Source organism: Toxotes jaculatrix, chromosome 16 (assembly GCF_017976425.1).
Source record: "Toxotes jaculatrix isolate fToxJac2 chromosome 16, fToxJac2.pri, whole genome shotgun sequence".
NCBI classification, from domain to species: domain Eukaryota; kingdom Metazoa; phylum Chordata; class Actinopteri; family Toxotidae; genus Toxotes; species Toxotes jaculatrix.
In genome coordinates, this window is record NC_054409.1 from 5,367,181 (window position 1) to 5,386,239 (window position 19,059).

A 19,059-nucleotide genomic window follows, 5' to 3' on the forward strand; every position below is an offset into this window, starting at 1 on the left:
ATGTCATAAAAAACGTCATAGTATAGTAAGGCTTCAAAATGGGCCAAAAAAAGTCATACTTTAGTATGGCCTCAAAATGTCATAAAAAACGTCATAGTATAGTAAGGCTTCAAAATGGGCCCAAAAAAGTCATAGTATAGTAAGGCGTCAAAATGGGCCAAAAAAAGTCATACTTTAGTATGGCCTCAAAATGTCATAAAAAACGTCATAGTATAGTAAGGCTTCAAAATGGGCCAAAAAAAGTCAAAATTTTTTTTGACCTCAAAATATCATAAAGAACGTCATAGTATAGTAAGGCTTCAAAATGGGCCAAAAAAAGTCATACTTTAGTATGGCCTCAAAATGTCATAAAAAACGTCATAGTATAGTAAGGCTTCAAAATGGGCAAAAAAAGTCATACTTTAGTATGGCCTCAAAATGTCATAAAAAACGTCATAGTATAGTAAGGCTTCAAAATGGGCCCAAAAAAGTCATAGTATAGTAAGGCGTCAAAATGGGCCAAAAAAAGTCATACTTTAGTATGGCCTCAAAATGTCATAAAAAACGTCATAGTATAGTAAGGCTTCAAAATGGGCCAAAAAAAGTCAAAAAAATTTTTGACCTCAAAATATCATAAAAAACGTCATAGTATAGTAAGGCGTCAAAATGGGCCAAAAAAATACATGCTTTAGTATGACATCAAAATGTCATAAAAAATGTCATAGTATAGTAAGGCGTCAAAATTGGCCAAAAATATTGTAAAATTCTTTTGGCCTCAAAATGTCATAATAAACGTCATAGTATAGTAAGACGTCAAAAAAGGCCAAAAAAAGTCAAAATTTTTTTTGACTTCAAAATGTCATAAAAAACGTCATAGTATAGTAAGGCTTCAAAATCGACCAAAAAAAGTCAAAATTATTTTTGACCTCAAAATGTCATAAAAAACGTCATAGTATAGTAAGGCTTCAAAATGGACCAAAAAAAGTCAAAAAATTTTTTAACCTCAAAATATCATAAAAAACGTCATAGCATAGTAAGGCGTCAAAATGGGCCAAAAAAAGTCATACTTTAGTATGACCTCAAAATGTCATAAAAAACGTCATAGTATAGTAAGGCTTCAAAATGGGCCAAAAAAAGTCAAAAATTTTTTTGCATCAAAATATCATAAAAAACGTCAGTATAGTAAGGCTTCAAAATGGGCCAAAAAAAGTCATACTTTAGTATGACCTCAAAATGTCATAAAAAACGTCTTAGTATAGTAAGGCTTCAAAATGGGCCAAAAAAAGTCAAAGATTTTTTTGGCCTCAAAATATCATAAAAAAACGTCATAGTATAGTAAGGCGTCAAAATCGGCCAAAAAAAGTCATACTTTAGTATGGCCTCAAAATGTCATAAAAAACGTCATAGTATAGTAAGGCGTCAAAATGGGCCAAGAAAAGTCATACTTTAGTATGACCTCAAAATGTCATAAAAAACGTCATAGTATAGTAAGGCTTCAAAATGGGCCAAAAAAAGTCAAAAATTTTTTTAACCTCAAAATATCATAAAAAACTATATAGCATAGTAAGGCGTCAAAATGGGCCAAAAAAAGTCATACTTTAGTATGACCTCAAAATGTCATAAAAAACGTCATAGTATAGTAAGGCTTCAAAATGGGCCCAAAAAAGTCATGCTTTAGTATGACCTCAAAATATCATAAAAAACGTCATAGTATAGTAAGGCTTCAAAATGGGCCAAAAAAAGGAAAAAAAAATTTTGTCTCAAAATATCATAAAAAACGTCATATTATAGTAAGGCTTCAAAATGGGCCAAAAAAAGTCATACTTTAGTATGACCTCAAAATGTCATAAAAAACGTCATAGTATAGTAAGGGGTCAAAATGGGCCAAAAAAAGTCAAAAAAAATTTTGGCCTCAAAATGTCATGATAAATGTCATAAAAAACGTCATATTATAATAAGACGTCAAAAAATGTCATAAAAAACGTCTTAGTATACTAAGGCATCAAAATGGGCCAAAAAAAGTCAAAATTTTTTTGACCTCAAAATATCATAAAAAACGTCATAGTATAGTAAGGCGTCAAAATCGGCCCAAAAAAGTCATACTTTAGTATGGCCTCAAAATGTCATAAAAAACGTCATAGTATAGTAAGGCGTCAAAATGGGCCAAAAAAAGTCAAAAAATGTTTTGCCTCAAAATATCATAAAAAACGTCATAGTATAGTAAGGCGTCTAAATGGGCCAAAAAAAGTCATACTTTAGTATGGCCTCAAAATGTCATAAAAAAAACATCATAGTATAGTAAGGCTTCAAAATGGGCCAAAAAAAGTCAACATTTTTTTTTACCTCAAAATATCATAAAAAACGTCATAGTATAGTAAGGCTTCAAAATGGGCCAAAAAAAGTCAAAATTTTTTTTGCCTCAAAATATCATAAAAAACGTCATAGTATAGTAAGGCTTCAAAATCGACCAAAAAAAGTCAAAAATTTTTTTGGCCTCAAAATGTCATGAAAAATGTCATAAAAAACGTCATATTATAATAAGACGTCAAAAAATGTCATAAAAAACGCCATAGTATACTAAAGCGTCAAAATGGGCCAAAAAAAGTCAAAATTTTTTTGACCTCAAAATATCATAAAAAACGTCATAGTATAGTAAGGCGTCAAAATCGGCCAAAAAGAGTCAAAAAAAATTTTGACCTCAAAATGTCATAAAAAACGTCATAGTATAGTAAGGCGTCAAAATCGGCCCAAAAAAGTCATACTTTAGTATGGCCTCAAAATGTCATAAAAAACGTCATAGTATAGTAAGGCGTCAAAATGGGCCAAAAAAAGTCATACTTTAGTATGACCTCAAAATGTCATAAAAAACGTCATAGTATAGTAAGGCTTCAAAATGGGCCAAAAAAAGTCATACTTTAGTATGACCTCAAAATGTCATAAAAAACGTCATAGTATAGTAAGGCTTCAAAATGGGCCAAAAAAAGTCAAATTTTTTTTTGACATCAAAATATCATAAAAAATGTCATAGTATAGTAAGGCTTCAAAATGGGCCAAAAAAAGTCAAAATTTTTCTTGACCTCAAAATATCATAAAAAACATCATAGTATAGTAAGGCGTCAAAATCGGCCAAAAAAACTCAAACTTTTTTTTGACCTCAAAATGTCATAAAAAACGTCATAGTATAGTAAGGCTTCAAAATGGGCCAAAAAAATTAAAAAAATTTTTGCCTCAAAATGTCATAAAAAGCATCATAGTATAGTAAGGCTTCAAAATGGGCCAAAAAAAGTCAACATTTTTTTTGACCTCAAAATGTCATAAAAAACGTCATAGTGTAGTAAGGCGTCAAAATCGGCCAAAAAAATTAAAAAATTTTTTGCCTCAAAATGTCATAAAAAGCATCATAGTATAGTAAGGCGTCAAAATGGGCCAAAAAAAGTCAAAATTTTTTTTGACCTCAAAATGTCATAAAAAAATGTCATAGTATAGTAAGGCTTCAAAATGGGCCAAAAAAAGTCATACTTTAGTATGGCCTCAAAATGTCATAAAAAACGTCATAGTATAGTAAGGTGTTAAAATGGGCCAAAAAAAGTCATACTTTAGTATGACCTCAAAATGTCATAAAAAACGTCATAGTATAGTAAGGCTTCAAAATGGGCCAAAAAAAGTCATACTTTAGTATGACCTCAAAATGTCATAAAAAACGTCATAGTATAGTAAGGCTTCAAAATGGGCCAAAAAAAGTCAAAACTTTTTTTGACCTCAAAATGTCATAAAAAAACGTCATAGTATAGTAAGGCTTCAAAATGGGCCAAAAAAAGTCATACTTTAGTATGGCCTCAAAATGTCATAAAAAACGTCATAGTATAGTAAGGCTTCAAAATGGGCCCAAAAAAGTTATACTTTAGTATGGCCTCAAAATGTCATAAAAAACGTCATAGTGTAGTAAGGCTTCAAAATGGGCCAAAAAAAGTCAAAAATTTTTTTGACCTCAAAATATCATAAAAAACATCATGGTATAGTAAGGCGTCAAAATCGGCTAAAAAAAAGTCCAAATTTTTTTTTGACCTCAAAATGTCATAAAAAACGTCATAGTATAGTAAGGACTCAAAATGTCATCAAAAACGTCATAGTATAGTAAGGCGTCAAAATGGGCCAAAAAAAGTCATACTTTAGTATGACCTCAAAATGTCATAAAAAACGTCATAGTATAGTAAGACGTCAAAAAATGCCAAAAAAAGTCAAAAAATTTTTGGCCTCAAAATGTCATGAAAAATGTCATAAAAAACATAATATTATAATAAGACGTCAAAAAATGTCATAAAAAACGCCATAGTATACTAAGGCGTCAAAATGGGCCAAAAAAAGTCAAAAAATTTTTGACCTCAAAATATCATAAAAAACATCATAGTATAGTAAGGCTTCAAAATCGGCCAAAAAATGTCATACTTTAGTATGGCCTCAAAATGTGTCATAAAAAAGTCATACTTTAGATCCAGCAACCATGTTTAAATGAAGTTACTTTTGAAATCCTTGTATCTGTTCTCATTCACAGTACATATTAAAGAAACTTCCCATGTGTTAGCCTCTATCAGTCCACTTTTCAGCTGATTCATGATTTTCCACAGGTCATATAACATCAACAAACTTGCTGAACAAGCTGTGGAAGAGGTTTTAAGAATTGGTACGTACTTCTTCAGGCTTTGACTAGATTTCTTTTGACTCAGATTAAGTCTTAACTAAGTTTGTCTCTGTCACTGACAAACAAATCATGTCTTTTTTTATTTCAGGAAAGTCTCTAACAGGTCTTGAAATCCCACTGAATCGTGAATTTATAGAAAAAGGTGAGTTGATAGTCCTGTATTTGTTGACTTGTAAATTTTTGGGCATTTTGTTTTCATTGGCGATTTATGATCTGTGTGTGCTCAGTTACTGACGAATACAATGAGTCCCTGGTGTTCGGGCCGGACGACAGACGCTTGTTCTACAGCGTCAGGGAGCCCATCGTCAACAGAGTGTTCTCCAGCAGTCGACAGAGAGGCTTCGCCAGCAAGTCAGTGAACGTTCCTCAGCCTCGCAACAAAAGCTAAATAAGAGTTCAGATGAAAAAAGTTAAGACTTAGCTTTTCAACCTTGTTTTTTTTTTTTTTTTCTTCTTTTTTTGTTCCTTCAGGGTGTGTGTCCGCTCTCGGTGTTGGGATGCCTGCATGGTGGTCGATGGTGGGACTTCCTTCGAGTTCAACGACGGTGCCATCGCTACGATCAGCATGAGTGACGAGGATCAGCTCCGGACAGTGCTTCTAGAGAACTGAGATGAGTCCAGAGCACATGACACCTTACTGGTTTCTCTCACGCCAACACTGTTCAAAGGGATGTGGTCAAAGGGAAGAACCAGATTTTAGCTTGTAGCCTTTACAAGTGTTGGATGTTTTTACACCTGACAAAAAGATATCAATGTTACTGTTTTATTAAATGTGCATTTTTCCAAATCAGATATTTTCAAATCATACTTCCCATTCCCAAGTCCTAACAGAATGTAATCCACGAGGTTCTAATGACTATAATCCATTTTGTAGATACAAGCAGCCTTTTTGTGCGTACTTGCCACTATTAACTGTACCAAATCAACAGTGAGTGTCTAAGCTGAGGAGGACAGAGGAGCACACTGACTGTTCTAAACAAAATCTGTTTTTCACAGTGGATTTTGGAGACATCTGTTAAAATTGATTCTTACCTTTGATGATGATGATGCATGTCTGTCTGAAGATCAGATTGAAATGGACAGCAGGCTGTGATGTGCTTTCTCATGTAACTACTGATTCATATTTATACACATTTTTGTCAACAAATCCCACGCTGACTCTTCTATACACACACACACACACACACACATATTTGTTATGGCTTGTTTAGTGACTAAAGATATTTTTGGAGCATAGGGTATATTTTTTATAGCTGTTTGAGTGGATGCTAAAGAAAAGAGAAGTTGAAGTTAAAGTGCACTAAAAACAGAATTTTGTGCTTGAAAGGGGGCAGTTTGCTCCATGTTTTAGGTCAAATATCTGTCTTGTAACCCCCACAAGACAAGAAAATTCATTTTGTAAGCAGCATGTGCCTGGGGCGGAAATGCCCAAGATTTCCACAGCACAAACAACTTAGTTCAAACTGATGTTTTGTTTTTTTTTTGGGGGGGGGGGGGTTTGTGAAATTTTAAAGAGGACACAGTTTTACCAACACATTGGTGTAGTTGTAATGATTTAAAATACTTAATAAAAATCAAGCAGGTCACTTGAATACACTTGTAATTCCACATCCATCTGTAAAATGTTGGTTCACCTGGTAATGCTTCCCTGCCCCTGACCTCTGAACCAGGAGGTTCTTTTTAGCGACTAGGTTAAAAAAATTATCAGGAAATTGTAATATGCAGCGTGCCAAAGGTATGGGAATAATATGTCACTGTGTTAGGATGTTTTTGTGTTAATCAGATAAAGTGGTATGGAAAAGAAAGGCTTTTGTGTTATTTCAACTCATTAATGTCACTTTGTCTCCAACAGTACATTTGTTACAAATGTGCTGGTAACTGTGTGTGAGTGGGAAGACTGAGAGGATCACTTAAGGCTCAGTTCACCCATATTACAAAAAAAAGTCACCAGAGTCTATAAATCTTAAAACTCCATCACCAACATCCATCACTGAGTTCCTAGTAGCTTCATGAATTTACCATGACACAAGAAATTGATCTGAATCCTAAATATACTGGTAAAGTACCACAAATCATGCACTGCTCATCACCTGGTTAATAGATAATAGATTTTTTTTTTCTTCCAGGGTCAAGAATGACTAATGAAAACTGATGCTCAACAGCCATTAAAACTTAAACGCCAAATCAAAGCCATGAAAACAATCTAGGACACGAGGAGCAGTTTGTGTAATTCAGAGTTTTACTTGTTAAGACTGAGAAGTGTAATGAATGAACAGCTTACAGATTAAAACTTGCATTGGGTTAAAGTTCAGTCTGACACAGCACATCTACACTGACATAATGAGATCATTGTAAAAGCAGCTGCAGAAAAGCTAAATGCACACGTTTATGCAGTTCAGCTACTGATCATCTACAGCAATGCAGTGAGACAGTGAGTAAACCTGCATAAAAAAATGTAGTTTCTCTTTATCTGTGGGTTAGTCAGTGAATATCCACCGTTTGTTTGGAGATTCAAGATCCAGATCCATCATTTTACACAAAAACCTACTCTGATTCAAATCAACTGTTCTCTCATTATTTCAGCTGAGAATAGAAGATTTTAACATCATATTAAAATGTGTGGGGGCGGGGAGGAACTCACCCCAAATAATCATAAACATTCTGCTAATACATTCATTTATAAAACATGAACTGGATTCAACATCCAAATCTGACTTTCCTAAATAAAAGAACAGCATTTCTCTACAAGCCAGCACAGTTCAGTACATAAAGACATAACCACCATGTGACTTTTAGTACTGTCAATGTCAGCAAACACTAAAAGCATCTTCTGTAGCAACAAGAAACACTGAAACCTGGCTCCATCGCTGCACAGCTCCCTGTATGTGCACTGGAATAATGCAGAATCAGACAGTAACTAACTTGGCTTAGAGCGGGACGTGGCAGTTTACGGTTTGAAGCGCAGTCGACACTTCTTGTTCCACATGGTGCGGTCGGTGAAGAGGCCGACGGTCCTGCCAGCAGGCGTGGGCCGGGCGATGTTGGAGAACGGCCTGGAGTTGATGCTGACGTGAGGCAGCTCCTTCTTCAGAGTGGGCAGGTGGCCATCGTGCATGAGGCCGAAAACATCCAGGTGGGACAGCAGGGGGAACATCTTACCCAGGTCCCTGGAGGTGAGACACAAGTTAGGTGGTTTTTTTTTTTTGGAAGTTTCTCGACCCGGTGCCTTAAAAGTAACAGGAGCGGGGATAGCGGCGGGGTGGGGTACTTACGTGAGAGCGGCAAGGTGAATGTGATAGCAGCGACTCAGGGACAGGTGCAGCAGAGACTGGAGTTGTGCGAGGACAGGGAAGCTGTCAGCCATCAGCAGCGTGCTGTCACTGTAACACACAGGAGCCACGGTGACCAACATAGGACAGACATGGCGATACTGGAATCTGAGTTCGTTGATCTTTATGGCCACTTATGGGCAGAGGAATAATCAGAAAACACAACAGAGCATCACCCAGTACACAGGTTAGCTAACAGAGCACAATTAGTATTACTGGTAGCTGTGTTGACTGTAAGTCCAATACTCATTCTCCTTTTAACTCTGCACACACAAAGAGCACATTAAGGTGTGTCCATGGAGAAGCACCTGAAACAAAGAGCTCTTACCTTAAATCTAGAGTTATAATTTGAGGGCATCTCACCACCAGCGCCTTCACATCTGTACAAAAAGAAAAGGAAATACGACACCGTTATGTCCCATCTACACTGTCACATGACTCTTATGTGGTCTGTGTCTGACACACACTGTACATGTCCATCACACTATGATCGAGCTGCTTTCACAACTGTTCACCCAATTCATTTTGCATGCTGTTGTCACTTTACATCCCAGTCAATATAATCACAAGTCAGACTGAAGCATCCTTACTGAAGTCACACATTTGAAATCTGAAGCCTTTAAACTGCCTCAGTTTATCACATTTTGAACTTATTTCCAGGTCACTCTCACACTACTGTACTACTAAACCAATGTCGTCATGAACTGTATTATATTTACATTAATAAGTGACCAAAGCAAACACTGTAGTGCTCAGAGCTATTGAGACCAGATGGCCAGAAGGTTGAGTCTTAAACTGGAGCAGGGGCTCACTTGTAAAATGCCTTGTCACTCTGATCTGTTGGAGTGAATTTTTCTACTGCAGTGCCCCCTGTGGGCCGAAGTCCATCACAATTGTCATCATCAATGAAACATTACTCTTACTCATTGTTAAGGAAACATATAGACCTAAATCCCGAAGAGAATTCTTGACTTGCTGTCCAGTACCATGCAAATGATTTTCTGCTCATCAACAAGACTTAAACTCCACTGACCCACTTCTCATAGTGACTGACGACTCCAATCTAAATGAAAACTCTCGGTCTGCTCTGAGACGTGTGACAGTTCTTATGTCACACTGAAACACAGAGTTGCCTGAGAAATATTTAGCATACAAGTGTCCAACTACTACCTTGCAATTTGGGCACCTTACATTAAGAGGGCTACACCTCCCTCAATGTGAACCTACTTAAATTAAAGCTGAGACATGGCTCTTTGATGTAGTATCAGTAATTGGCTGGAGTTGAACACCCCTCACTTACCGTCTAACGTCATGCTCTCTCTGTAACCGCTGAGGTTGAGGTGAGTAACACCGGAGCTCAGATTATTGACAACGCTCTTCACATGATTACTGCTGAACTGACACCATGATATGTTCAACTGCTCTATGCTGTACAGAAGAAAAACAAACAAACAAAAACAGACTGCATTAGTAAACCACGGAGATGGAGGATGAATAAAACCACCGGTTGTTATTTGGATTACAGGGTTTTACACGGATGACATGTACTGAGCAGCTGACCTGGTGCAGGATCCGAGCATGTCAGCCACCGCAGGAGCAGAGAAGCCGGAGCAGCCGCTCAGGTTGAGCTGCAGCAGGTTTGGGTTTTTGGCCAAAGAGCTGAGAGAGAGAGAGAGAGAGAGATGACAAAATGTTAAATATCACCCAAATAGGCACACGCATATGTTTCCATTATTTCAGAGGACATTACACATTTTGTCCCCAAAAGGAAGCCATGTTCTCACAATGTGACTGAACAAACCAATACTTGTCCCCACAACATGAGTGACACAGGGCAGGGAAATAAGGAGAGCTGCAGAGTTGAAAACTTACTTGATGATGGCGTCCGAGAGCTGCAGACCCTCCAGGCTCAGATACTCCAGCAGCCTGCACCGACAGATGATGCTCTCTAGAGCTGAGGTGGGGATGATAGAGCTGGACAGGTCCATCTGAACTATCTGCAGAGGGCTGAACAAGGGAAAAGACAAAACAGGGAGATGCTACCATCAAGTTCTCTCTTTCTTTTTGAAAACATAAATTATATTACAGTGGTAATGGAATAGTACTTTGTCTGTGGCTCTCAGCTCCAAGCCCACTGGTTCCTACTGAAGATACACATCTTTAAAACCTCCTTGCAAATATATAGTTGCATTTCACTAAACAGCTATAACAGCTAGACACTGAAGTTTTCAACAAACATAAACTTGAGGAAAGTTTTGCATTTGTTGGGGACCATTTTCAGCGGTGGATGAATCCACATTCGTGCTCTAGTGAGTATTTTGGGCAGCCCAGCAGTGTGTGTATGGGGTTGAGTCAAAATGAACTATAGTGTATGTGCTTATGGTAATGGTAGAGTCATTCTTTGAACAAGAAACTTAACCTGGCAGAACTGAACCCTTTAATAAACTGAGCGATTCAGACCAGAATAAAATCTGGACAGAGCATCATCATCATCATCATCATCATCATCTGCGGGACTCACCCGGTGCCTGTGAAGTGCAGCTCTTCCACGAAGGATCGAGGGCAGCGCAACCGTTGGACCCTAGTTTTCAGGACCTGCTGCAGAGCTGCACCCATGTGGGTCAACCCCTCCAGATCCACGCTGTGCCACAGAGACTCATCAAACCTGCGGACAGAAACACAAGCCGGGTGTTGTTAAGTTCTGTATTCAATGGGAGGCAGAAAAATTATAGGACAGTATCAGGAAAGACTGGAAAAACTGTGCCTTGTCATTAGAGACATGGTTGAGACAAAGTTGCGTGATTTACTCAGGATCAGGAAATCAATTTTTTGGGATTCTTAGGAACCAGATTTAAGTGTTGCGTGTCCCTAGACCCCAAGCTTGTGGAGGTTCAATTCATACTCCATTAGAGGTGGTGATGAGAGACAGAATGCTTGGAAAGATCAGAGCAATTTTGGACAATGTCTCTCACCCCCTTTACAGCATCTTGGACAGTCTGAGGAGCTCCCACAGCAACAGACTGCTGCAGCCCAGATGTTCTAAGGAGCGCTACAGCAAGTCCTTTCTACCTGAGGCCATCAGACTGTATAATACACATGTAGCCTCCAGAACTGTGCACTGAATTTTACTTAGATTAATCTATCTATTTATAACTGTACTGTGTTTGTTGTGTATGTGTGCTGCTGGGACAAACTAATTTCCCTCTGGGATTAATAAAGTTATCTATCTATCTATACCCATTCTGATGCTATCAATAAAGGCTGAAACATCAACTAAAATGCACTTATTTTGGAGCAAATGCAAAGGAGTGGGAAGCAGCACATCAGGAGGAACATCTCACGCCTGTTTCACCCTCTAAAAATTACTGGTGCAAGTTAGTGATAGCTGAGACTCACACTAAGCGGTGCCAGCGCTTGCAAACTATCGACATCCTGAGGAGGTCCCGCAGAGGGAGGTAGAAGAGGATCTTGAGAAGCAGCTCATCTGGTAGACGGTCCCATGAAATGCCTGGTTATGGGAAATAAATAATGAGAAAGAGCAAAGCATGACAGTTTGTCGTAACTACAAACAACACGCTGCAGCTGCTTAAAGGAGGTCAGAGAGAAGTTTCCTACCAGACACCGATTCTTTTCTCTTCCTCGGCCTCCTGGCCAAGACAAACTGGTTGCAGTCGTTCTCTTTCCCTTTGCTGATGAGCCGCTGGTGCTTGTGTCTGGGTGAGCACTGCTGGATGAGCTCTGTTGGAGTGCATTCTGTGTCCAGGCCCTCGCCGAAGCAGCCTCTGGATTTGCGTTTGTTGACCTTCTTGGGCTGAGACAACACGGAGCCCTGGAGACTCAGGCAGGGCAAGTCCTGCAGAGGCATGCTGGGTGAAAGGAAAAACTCGTAAAAAAAAAAAAGTCTAACTAAGTGTTGATGGAGTTACACAACAGTCGAGTCGACCCTCGTGTAGCAAGAGCTTCGTTTCGTTTGAGACCTAGATCCCACGGGGGGATCTACCTCTCTGCCCGCCATATTGATGCAGCTACCAGCAGTGGGACCGCGCAAATTCTAACTACAAAAGAAAACGCAAATACTCTGTCAACTCTATTTCAGGAGATATAAACGTTCAGACTAACACTGGCTTTTCATGCTCTTATTCCGAACCTAATTCACTCTATATTACACCAGGAAGAGGAGCACAGACAGACCCGAAAGGAGGCCTGGCTCAGATGAAAGCGCGGTATCGACTACTAATAGCTTTGGTTTTATGCTAAAGCTGCTCAGAATTGGCGATTTACAAACACACAGCTAACGTTACGGACCTTCAACACACTTAATATTTACTCTGAGAGATAATCGGTAATTCGTGAATTGTAATATAATCGAAATAACAAACCAAAAACGTTACGATAGTGTTGGCTCATTTTCACATCGAAAGTGCGTTAACATTTAAATGAACGTTACCTGAAACTTTTCCATGAACAAAGTATAAACATATCCGTGTCCTTACCTGTCTGTTGGCATCTTCTTCTGTTCAGAGCTCAATGTTTTATCTGTGAACAACTAAACATGAAGTAGCTATTTGTTGTCCCTGCTACCCTCCAACCGAGACGCTTTAAACTCACCGCCCGGCAGCTGGGCGCCCTCGTTCCCCTGACGTCACGGACGTCTTCACGTTGTACGTCGTACGTCATACGTCTCGCTGAGTGGCGTTCAAGCTTTCTCGTTTTTTCCGCCTTTCGGAATCGCCTTGTATTTTTCGCCATTCAAATGTGATTTTATTTGTAGAAAAACATCTGCCGTCGAAAAAGGGTAAACCATACATCGGTTAATGAGCACAAATACAAAGAGGACAGTGTTCATAACCAAGCGAGACAACAACAAGTAGATCATAAAATCAAACTTTTCTAGGTGGATATGAAATGGCCGAGTGTACCTCAGCAGATCCTGTGTTTACCCTCTTGAAACGTACAGTAAATGGCATGCAAATGAATCGCGTCCCCCACAGAGAGAGTCAGATAGAGAGTCTGGACTGCGTCAGGATGACAAGCCGAAAGAGCAGGTCATTTGCACAGCAATCACACGCTATACTGGACCGAAGCCCACGCTTCATCCACAGAGAGTTGTTGACCAGGTCGACAGCTTTGTGTGTCTTGGATATACTCAGTCAGCACCAGTGAATCCCAGCAAACACTCCATGTCAGCTGTTCACTGCAAAATCATTAGCCTCCCTTTACCTTCTCCCTTTGTCAGTCTTCCCTTGGTCTTAGTCTTAAAAGATCAACAATAAAAAGATCTTTGAACTAAAAAGATTGTATCTTTGGAAGACATCCAAATTTACTACAGGACTATATATACATACATACATACATATATATGTATATGTATATGTGTGTATATATATGTATATATGTATATATATATGGTCGTTATTACCACAATTATATAGGCAATAGACAATTATATACAATGCCTTTATTTACAGTCTATGATTGTGGTTGAAAACTGTTTATATAAATACTGTGTAATGACTTTTTTCTGGAAACAGACCGGAAGTGTTCCTCCTGTGGCCGTTGACGGAACACGGTGAGGGAGCGGAGGCTGGAGACCGCAGCGACGGGGGAGGGTTGAACACCGGATCGTCCGCAGTCAAACAGGTAAACGTTTTATCATTACTGTTATCATTATTTTTGATTTTGTTTTTTTATGTTTTTTTTTTTTTTTTAATTTATTTATTCCGAGTGTTTCCGTGTAAGGTGATGAGAGATAGTCTGAGTGGGGATATCTGACGGGCCTGTGACAGAGAGGGTGGGTTAGCTTCCTCCAGCCTCTCAGATGCGCCCATGACTTGGATCTTGTCAGTCGGGTGTGAGAGTCGGTGTTTGAAACGATCCAACATGTTCGGCACAGAGGGTGAATATATTGTGATATGAGACGCCGATCGTTCTCCCGGTGGAGCGATGATACTACCGGCCCCTCCATTCAGCGGAGGACAGGATGAACCGGGCCTGTTACTCAGCGATCTGTCCCTCTGTCAGCTCATCGCACAGAAAGCTTTAAAGACGCGACTGTAGAAATCAGCAGCAGCATCGCCCCTATAATGGCCCTGTTTGTCAATTAGGGTGTGTGAATTGTTAGTGAATTGTGTGTGTGTGTGTGTGTGTGTGTGTGTGTGTGTGTGTGTGTGTGTGTGTGTGTGTGTGTGTGTGTGTGTGTGAAGCCCAAGATGCGAGGCCTGTTATTGCGGTGGTAAAGCAGTGGAAGGGTTTTCTGTCACCACTGCTCCTTTTCCACTGGCCCAGTACGGCACGATTCAGCCGCGCCATTGGCGAGGACAGGAGATCCGCTGCGGCTAGTCCTCTGTCTGAGTGCTGCTCCCTTTGCCTTTAAACAGCCTGATTATTCTGACTTCACCACAATTATGACAATTGACACAAAGAAAACAAAGAAAGGAATAAACCCACACCTTCCGTTTCTTTTATAAATTAGATGATTATAATTTCATTTAGATTAAATTCAGCAGTGATGTCTAGTTCATAGATACTGACTTTGTCAGGGTATCAACAATAAAATATAAAACAGTATAAAATAATCACTGTAGACAAGTTGCACACTAGAAAGAAGTATAATAAGAACAACTACACAAGTGTACTGTACTGTCCACAAGTGTACAAGTGCACCTCCACAGGGGAGTAGAATTGAGGCCTGACCCAGTGTCTGTCACTCCTCATGCACATAGAGAACTTGCCTCCCTTCCTCCTCCTTCCTCCAGCCAAGCTCCAGGGAAGAGACCGTCAGCTTTAGAGGAACGTTTCAGGGGGCCACATGGAGGAGAAATGAAAAAGTGCCATTTACTCCTTTACAAACACAGACTCATCAAACAAAGAGTCAACAAAACAAGACTCCAGGAGAAAAAGTGAGTTAAGAAGAAGAATTAGATGAAACCAAAGATGAAACTCCAGCCACTGGACACGTACACTTGACCTGTGTATTACTGCGTATTTTTTAAATTCTCGATCTAACTGTGAAAGGTGAGTGTGAGTCCTGTATCATCAGATAGCTTTGATTTAACAGCTAACGGTGCATCCCAGCTCATCCCACAGTGCGAAGTCTAAGACCCTGTTCAGACCTGATACTACTATACAAATAAAATCTTCCAGCAGCTCAAAAAATCGTGAGCCATTATTCATGTAGTGTTAGGCTTCATAGAGCTTTGCTGTCACATAGTGATTGACTGTTAGTAGCAGGAAGAGATCTGCCCGGGGACAGGAGGGATGGGTCGGGGAGCATCAGCTAGGCTAACAGCTGGCTGATAACATCAGGTTGTGGCCTGACACCGCTCCCACATTAGCAAAGTCTGCTGCAAATCCAGATTTCCTAGTTGAGTGTTGGTGTTTAGTTTTGGTTATTGTTACTCCCAAGTGACCCAAGCTGTTTTCTCTCTGCCTTTCATCAGTCATTATATGTCAGTCAGGATGGAAATGGATATCAGTGGAGTGTCCAGGGCACACGTCTCCATTCTTCCTGCAGCTGAGATCAAAGCCACATTGAAGCCAGAAGCAGAGAGACCTCGCTGTGCCAGCACCCCGTGCTCACCCATCAGAGGAACTGTTGCAGGATACCAGATCCTGCACATGGACTCAAACTACTTGGTTGGCTTCACCACTGGTGAGGAGCTGCTCAAACTGGCCCACAAGTGGTCTGAAGGCACTCCAGAGAAGGGCTCTGTATCAGAGGCTGTGCCAAGCTCCATCCAGAGTCCTGTCCCAAAATCTGTGGACTTGGGCATCCACCGGTCTTCACGAATCTTCAAGGGCAAAAACCGCTACTATCAACCCTATGACATCCCCGCCGCCAACGGGCGGAGACGGAGGCGCATGCCCAGCTCGAGTGACACCTTCCTCAGGTCCCTGGCCCACGGGGAGACTGGGAGGGGTCTGCATGCTCCACTACCCCTGTGTCTGCTTAAAGGAAAGGGGGCCCAGTCCAAGTCTTTGGACTACCTTAACCTGGACAAAATTAGCATCAAAGAATCATCAGACACTGAGGTGTTACAGTACCAACTGCAGCACCTCACCCTGCGAGGGGAGCGCATGTTTACCAGAAACAAGACATGAAAGCACAGCGGAAGGCCTTTTTTTAGGCGTCTTTCACCCTTTGGGGTTTTAGGTGCTATTTCCAGCTTGATTTCTTTCTACTGAGATTATAAACAGTTCTCTAAGAAGACAGTCTGATAATCTTGTTATATAATTAACTGGGGGGTTTTACCTTGAACTGTACACGAAACGTTGTGAAGAAAATCCTTCAGTTAGTCCTCACATACCACGTAACGAGGCTGTTGAGGTAAAAGGAAAAAAAAAACAAAAAAACAATGTGAATTATATAAACTTAGCAATAACTAGTGAACCTATTTATTGACGGTGTTGTGTGTTTGTACTGGTCAGAGACGCACTGATATATCAGCTTACAGCTGAGAGAAGCACATATCACATACTGTATCAGCTTTAAATGCACCATTGCTATCAGGCCAATAATAGTTTTACTGCTTATCTGTGAGGAGTTGTGTTAATGGGAGTTTTGTGGTTGTTTGTTTATTTATTGATTTTCCGATTGCGGCACTGCAAGATAATACTTTTAGTATGATGCTAATTTATTGATGTCATTCAATATCAGTGTGTTTTTAAACTTCTTATTTACCAGAAGATGGACATCTGGGGAGAAAAAAAAACAACGTATTGATACTCCATTAAAAATCTGTTTATTAAAGGGTAGGTAAAGCTATGTTTATTAGAAAATCTTAATACAATACTCACATGTCATATGCACATTTAAATGGGTAGTAGTTACTGTAATCATTCCCTCTGTCCATACTGATGCTTCTGTGATCCCTTTTTTTAATATATTGAAGTATTTTCTGGCATCTTTGACGTTACTTAATAGTCAGCATTAGAATAGTGTCAGAGAGTTATAGATGGGAGGGATGACAGAGGACTCAAACCGAGTACCTTTTGATTATGTGGCCATCTCCTTAGACCATTGGTCTTGTTGTGATGCCCCAAAACAATCCCTGCCCAATGTGGGACTCCACTACAATATGTGGGGGAGAGAATCAAGTTTCCTGAGGTTTCATTTTTTGTTTTTTTTGTTTTGCTTCAGATGAACTTAAGAATGTATTTTGGACTTAGAATGAGGACGAGGTGGATTTTCCCCTCCACCTCTTACTCCACTCCACAGCCACGCATGGACAGGATGGATGGTTATAGCAGTCAGTAACTCTTTCAGTCTACATATGACAAGTGTGTACGTTGTTAAAATAAACTTCACTATCCAACACTCAGCCCTGTAAGTTTGGCTGTTGTAACTTGATCCTTCACAGAGAACCACTGCTTTAGCTTCACCTTGAATCCATGTTGGTATCAGCAGTAACCTGTTTACATGGAGGGAGCTAAGCAAACGTCTGTGGGAGCATCAGCTCAGACAGACAGATCAGAGTAGAGTATCACCTCAGTCTTTTTCTTTTTTGCCTCTGTTTATTGGTTATTGTTGGTTGGGAATATGTTGGCTTTAGAAAACCATATTGGTGCATCTCTAGTTTTGTATATTGGTTATGGGTGCACAACAGTATGTATAGGTGTGTCTTTTTAAATGAGTGTGTGTGTGCGTGTGTGTGTGTGTGTGTGTGTGTGTGTTTTCCCCTTACAGCTGGTTTCATGGATGCGTTTCCAATGCCTCTACTGCAGAAAAAAAAAAGTTGTTTTCTGTACCTGATTGCACTGTTGGACATCTCTGGAAACGTCAGTGCACCTAGATATTGTCACCCACCCACGGCACCAGTTAGGTGTTCACAGTAAACGCTGCAATATTGTACATAAGCAAGCCATGTGAACACTTACAGTTCTGTGGAAAAAAACATGTACACCCCTTGAGTTTGTGTATAATTTGTTGTTTGCATTGAGAGGAAATTGTGATTTCATTGTCTCGGAACTTGGGTGTTTTCTATTCGACTAAAGAAATAGAGAATTCCATCTAACAACTGAAGCCTCGGTGTTGAATTTTTATGTGATAATTGCATCTATCAAATTGTTCTGTTGTAGACGTCTGAGATAAATTGGTACGGTGTGTGTTACTTTGAGCCCATTCGTCAGAGATCCTACTCAGAGGGGCTTTAAATATGTATATTATAAATATTTTTGGATAAGACGATAGTCTTTCCATTTTTAATTCTGAATATATACATTTTTTGAAAAGGGTCTTGGTTCTAGAAGATGTTTGAATCTATGTGATGAACCTGAATGTGAGATCTAGTTATTTTAAATACTCGGGTGAATATCATAACACATCCATGTCAGGTGAGTGTCCTGATGATCAGGATAAGACTTTTTTGTGTTAGATCATCAGGTGGAGCATGACACTTTCTCTGTAAATGCATTTCCATCCACCTGCTTTTATGCACATGTTGAATTTGCGCCCCCCCCCCCCCCGACTGTCTGAAGCTTCAGCTCGACTCAAGAGTTGGAAAATTGCAACAGATGAAAACATGATATCTTTGTGGAGTGATGAGGAAACACTAACCTCCACATTAATACATGAAACAAACAGAAATGTCAGCCATCTTCTTCTGCAGTGGTTTAATAGAACCAGCTGTTTTTCCTGATGTGCCCAAATATGCATAACAGTGTACATTATAACAGCGGTGGATGGAAATGCACCAAAAATTTTGTTTTTTAGGATTTTCTGTAAATTTGGTTAAAATTTGAACTACATTTGGATGGAACGTGTGTTTTACTGTGTCCTGACATTCATGTCTTAAAATGAATTGAAATGCCACTGAAGAAAAAAGGAGCATGCCAATTGTTAATGGTGGGCTTTATCAACAGATCTAAGTAAAACCTGAACAGGATCTGAGCAGGGTCATGACATTTTTAATTGTTGTCACCTTGTTTATTCTATTTATTTTAGTTATTTGTTGTTGTTTTTTTAGCTAATAAATAAATTCACAAAAGTAAGTACAGTTTTCTGTTTGCTGAACCCCACCAGCTGTCCTTCCCTCTGAGCTGGATGTTGTGTTA

General features: G+C 39.6%; 3 protein-coding genes across 7 annotated transcripts in view; 2 read left to right on the top strand and 1 right to left on the bottom strand.

Moving 5' to 3' along the window:
- Nucleotides 1-6,474, top strand: part of nadk2 (NAD kinase 2, mitochondrial) — a 48,358-nt gene extending 41,884 nt beyond the window's left edge. For all 5 annotated transcript variants that reach the window (XM_041059697.1, XM_041059695.1, XM_041059698.1 and 2 more), the window contains 4 exons: nucleotides 4,605-4,660; nucleotides 4,767-4,820; nucleotides 4,906-5,029; nucleotides 5,150-6,474. In XM_041059697.1, coding sequence (XP_040915631.1) covers nucleotides 4,605-4,660; nucleotides 4,767-4,820; nucleotides 4,906-5,029; nucleotides 5,150-5,288 — 373 coding nt within the window. In that variant the 3' untranslated portion in view covers nucleotides 5,289-6,474. The remainder of the gene's footprint in view (nucleotides 1-4,604; nucleotides 4,661-4,766; nucleotides 4,821-4,905; nucleotides 5,030-5,149) is intronic.
- Nucleotides 6,475-6,905: 431 nt separating this feature from the next.
- skp2 (S-phase kinase-associated protein 2, E3 ubiquitin protein ligase) lies at nucleotides 6,906-12,631 on the bottom strand. The gene is made up of 10 exons (XM_041059701.1): nucleotides 12,501-12,631; nucleotides 11,623-11,873; nucleotides 11,404-11,515; nucleotides 10,529-10,672; nucleotides 9,880-10,014; nucleotides 9,568-9,666; nucleotides 9,308-9,435; nucleotides 8,336-8,387; nucleotides 7,951-8,058; nucleotides 6,906-7,845 (listed from the first exon to the last, which is right to left on the bottom strand). The coding sequence occupies exons 1-10, from the start codon at nucleotides 12,512-12,514 to the stop codon at nucleotides 7,626-7,628; spliced, it is 1,263 nt and encodes a 420-aa protein (XP_040915635.1). The 5' UTR covers nucleotides 12,515-12,631; the 3' UTR covers nucleotides 6,906-7,625.
- A 909-nt stretch (nucleotides 12,632-13,540) lies between these two features.
- macir (macrophage immunometabolism regulator) lies at nucleotides 13,541-18,464 on the top strand. The gene is made up of 2 exons (XM_041059719.1): nucleotides 13,541-13,647; nucleotides 15,447-18,464. Exon 2 carries the CDS (start codon nucleotides 15,454-15,456, stop codon nucleotides 16,105-16,107), a length of 654 nt encoding a protein of 217 aa, XP_040915653.1. The 5' UTR covers nucleotides 13,541-13,647; nucleotides 15,447-15,453; the 3' UTR covers nucleotides 16,108-18,464.
- The last annotated feature ends 595 nt before the right edge of the window (nucleotides 18,465-19,059 follow it).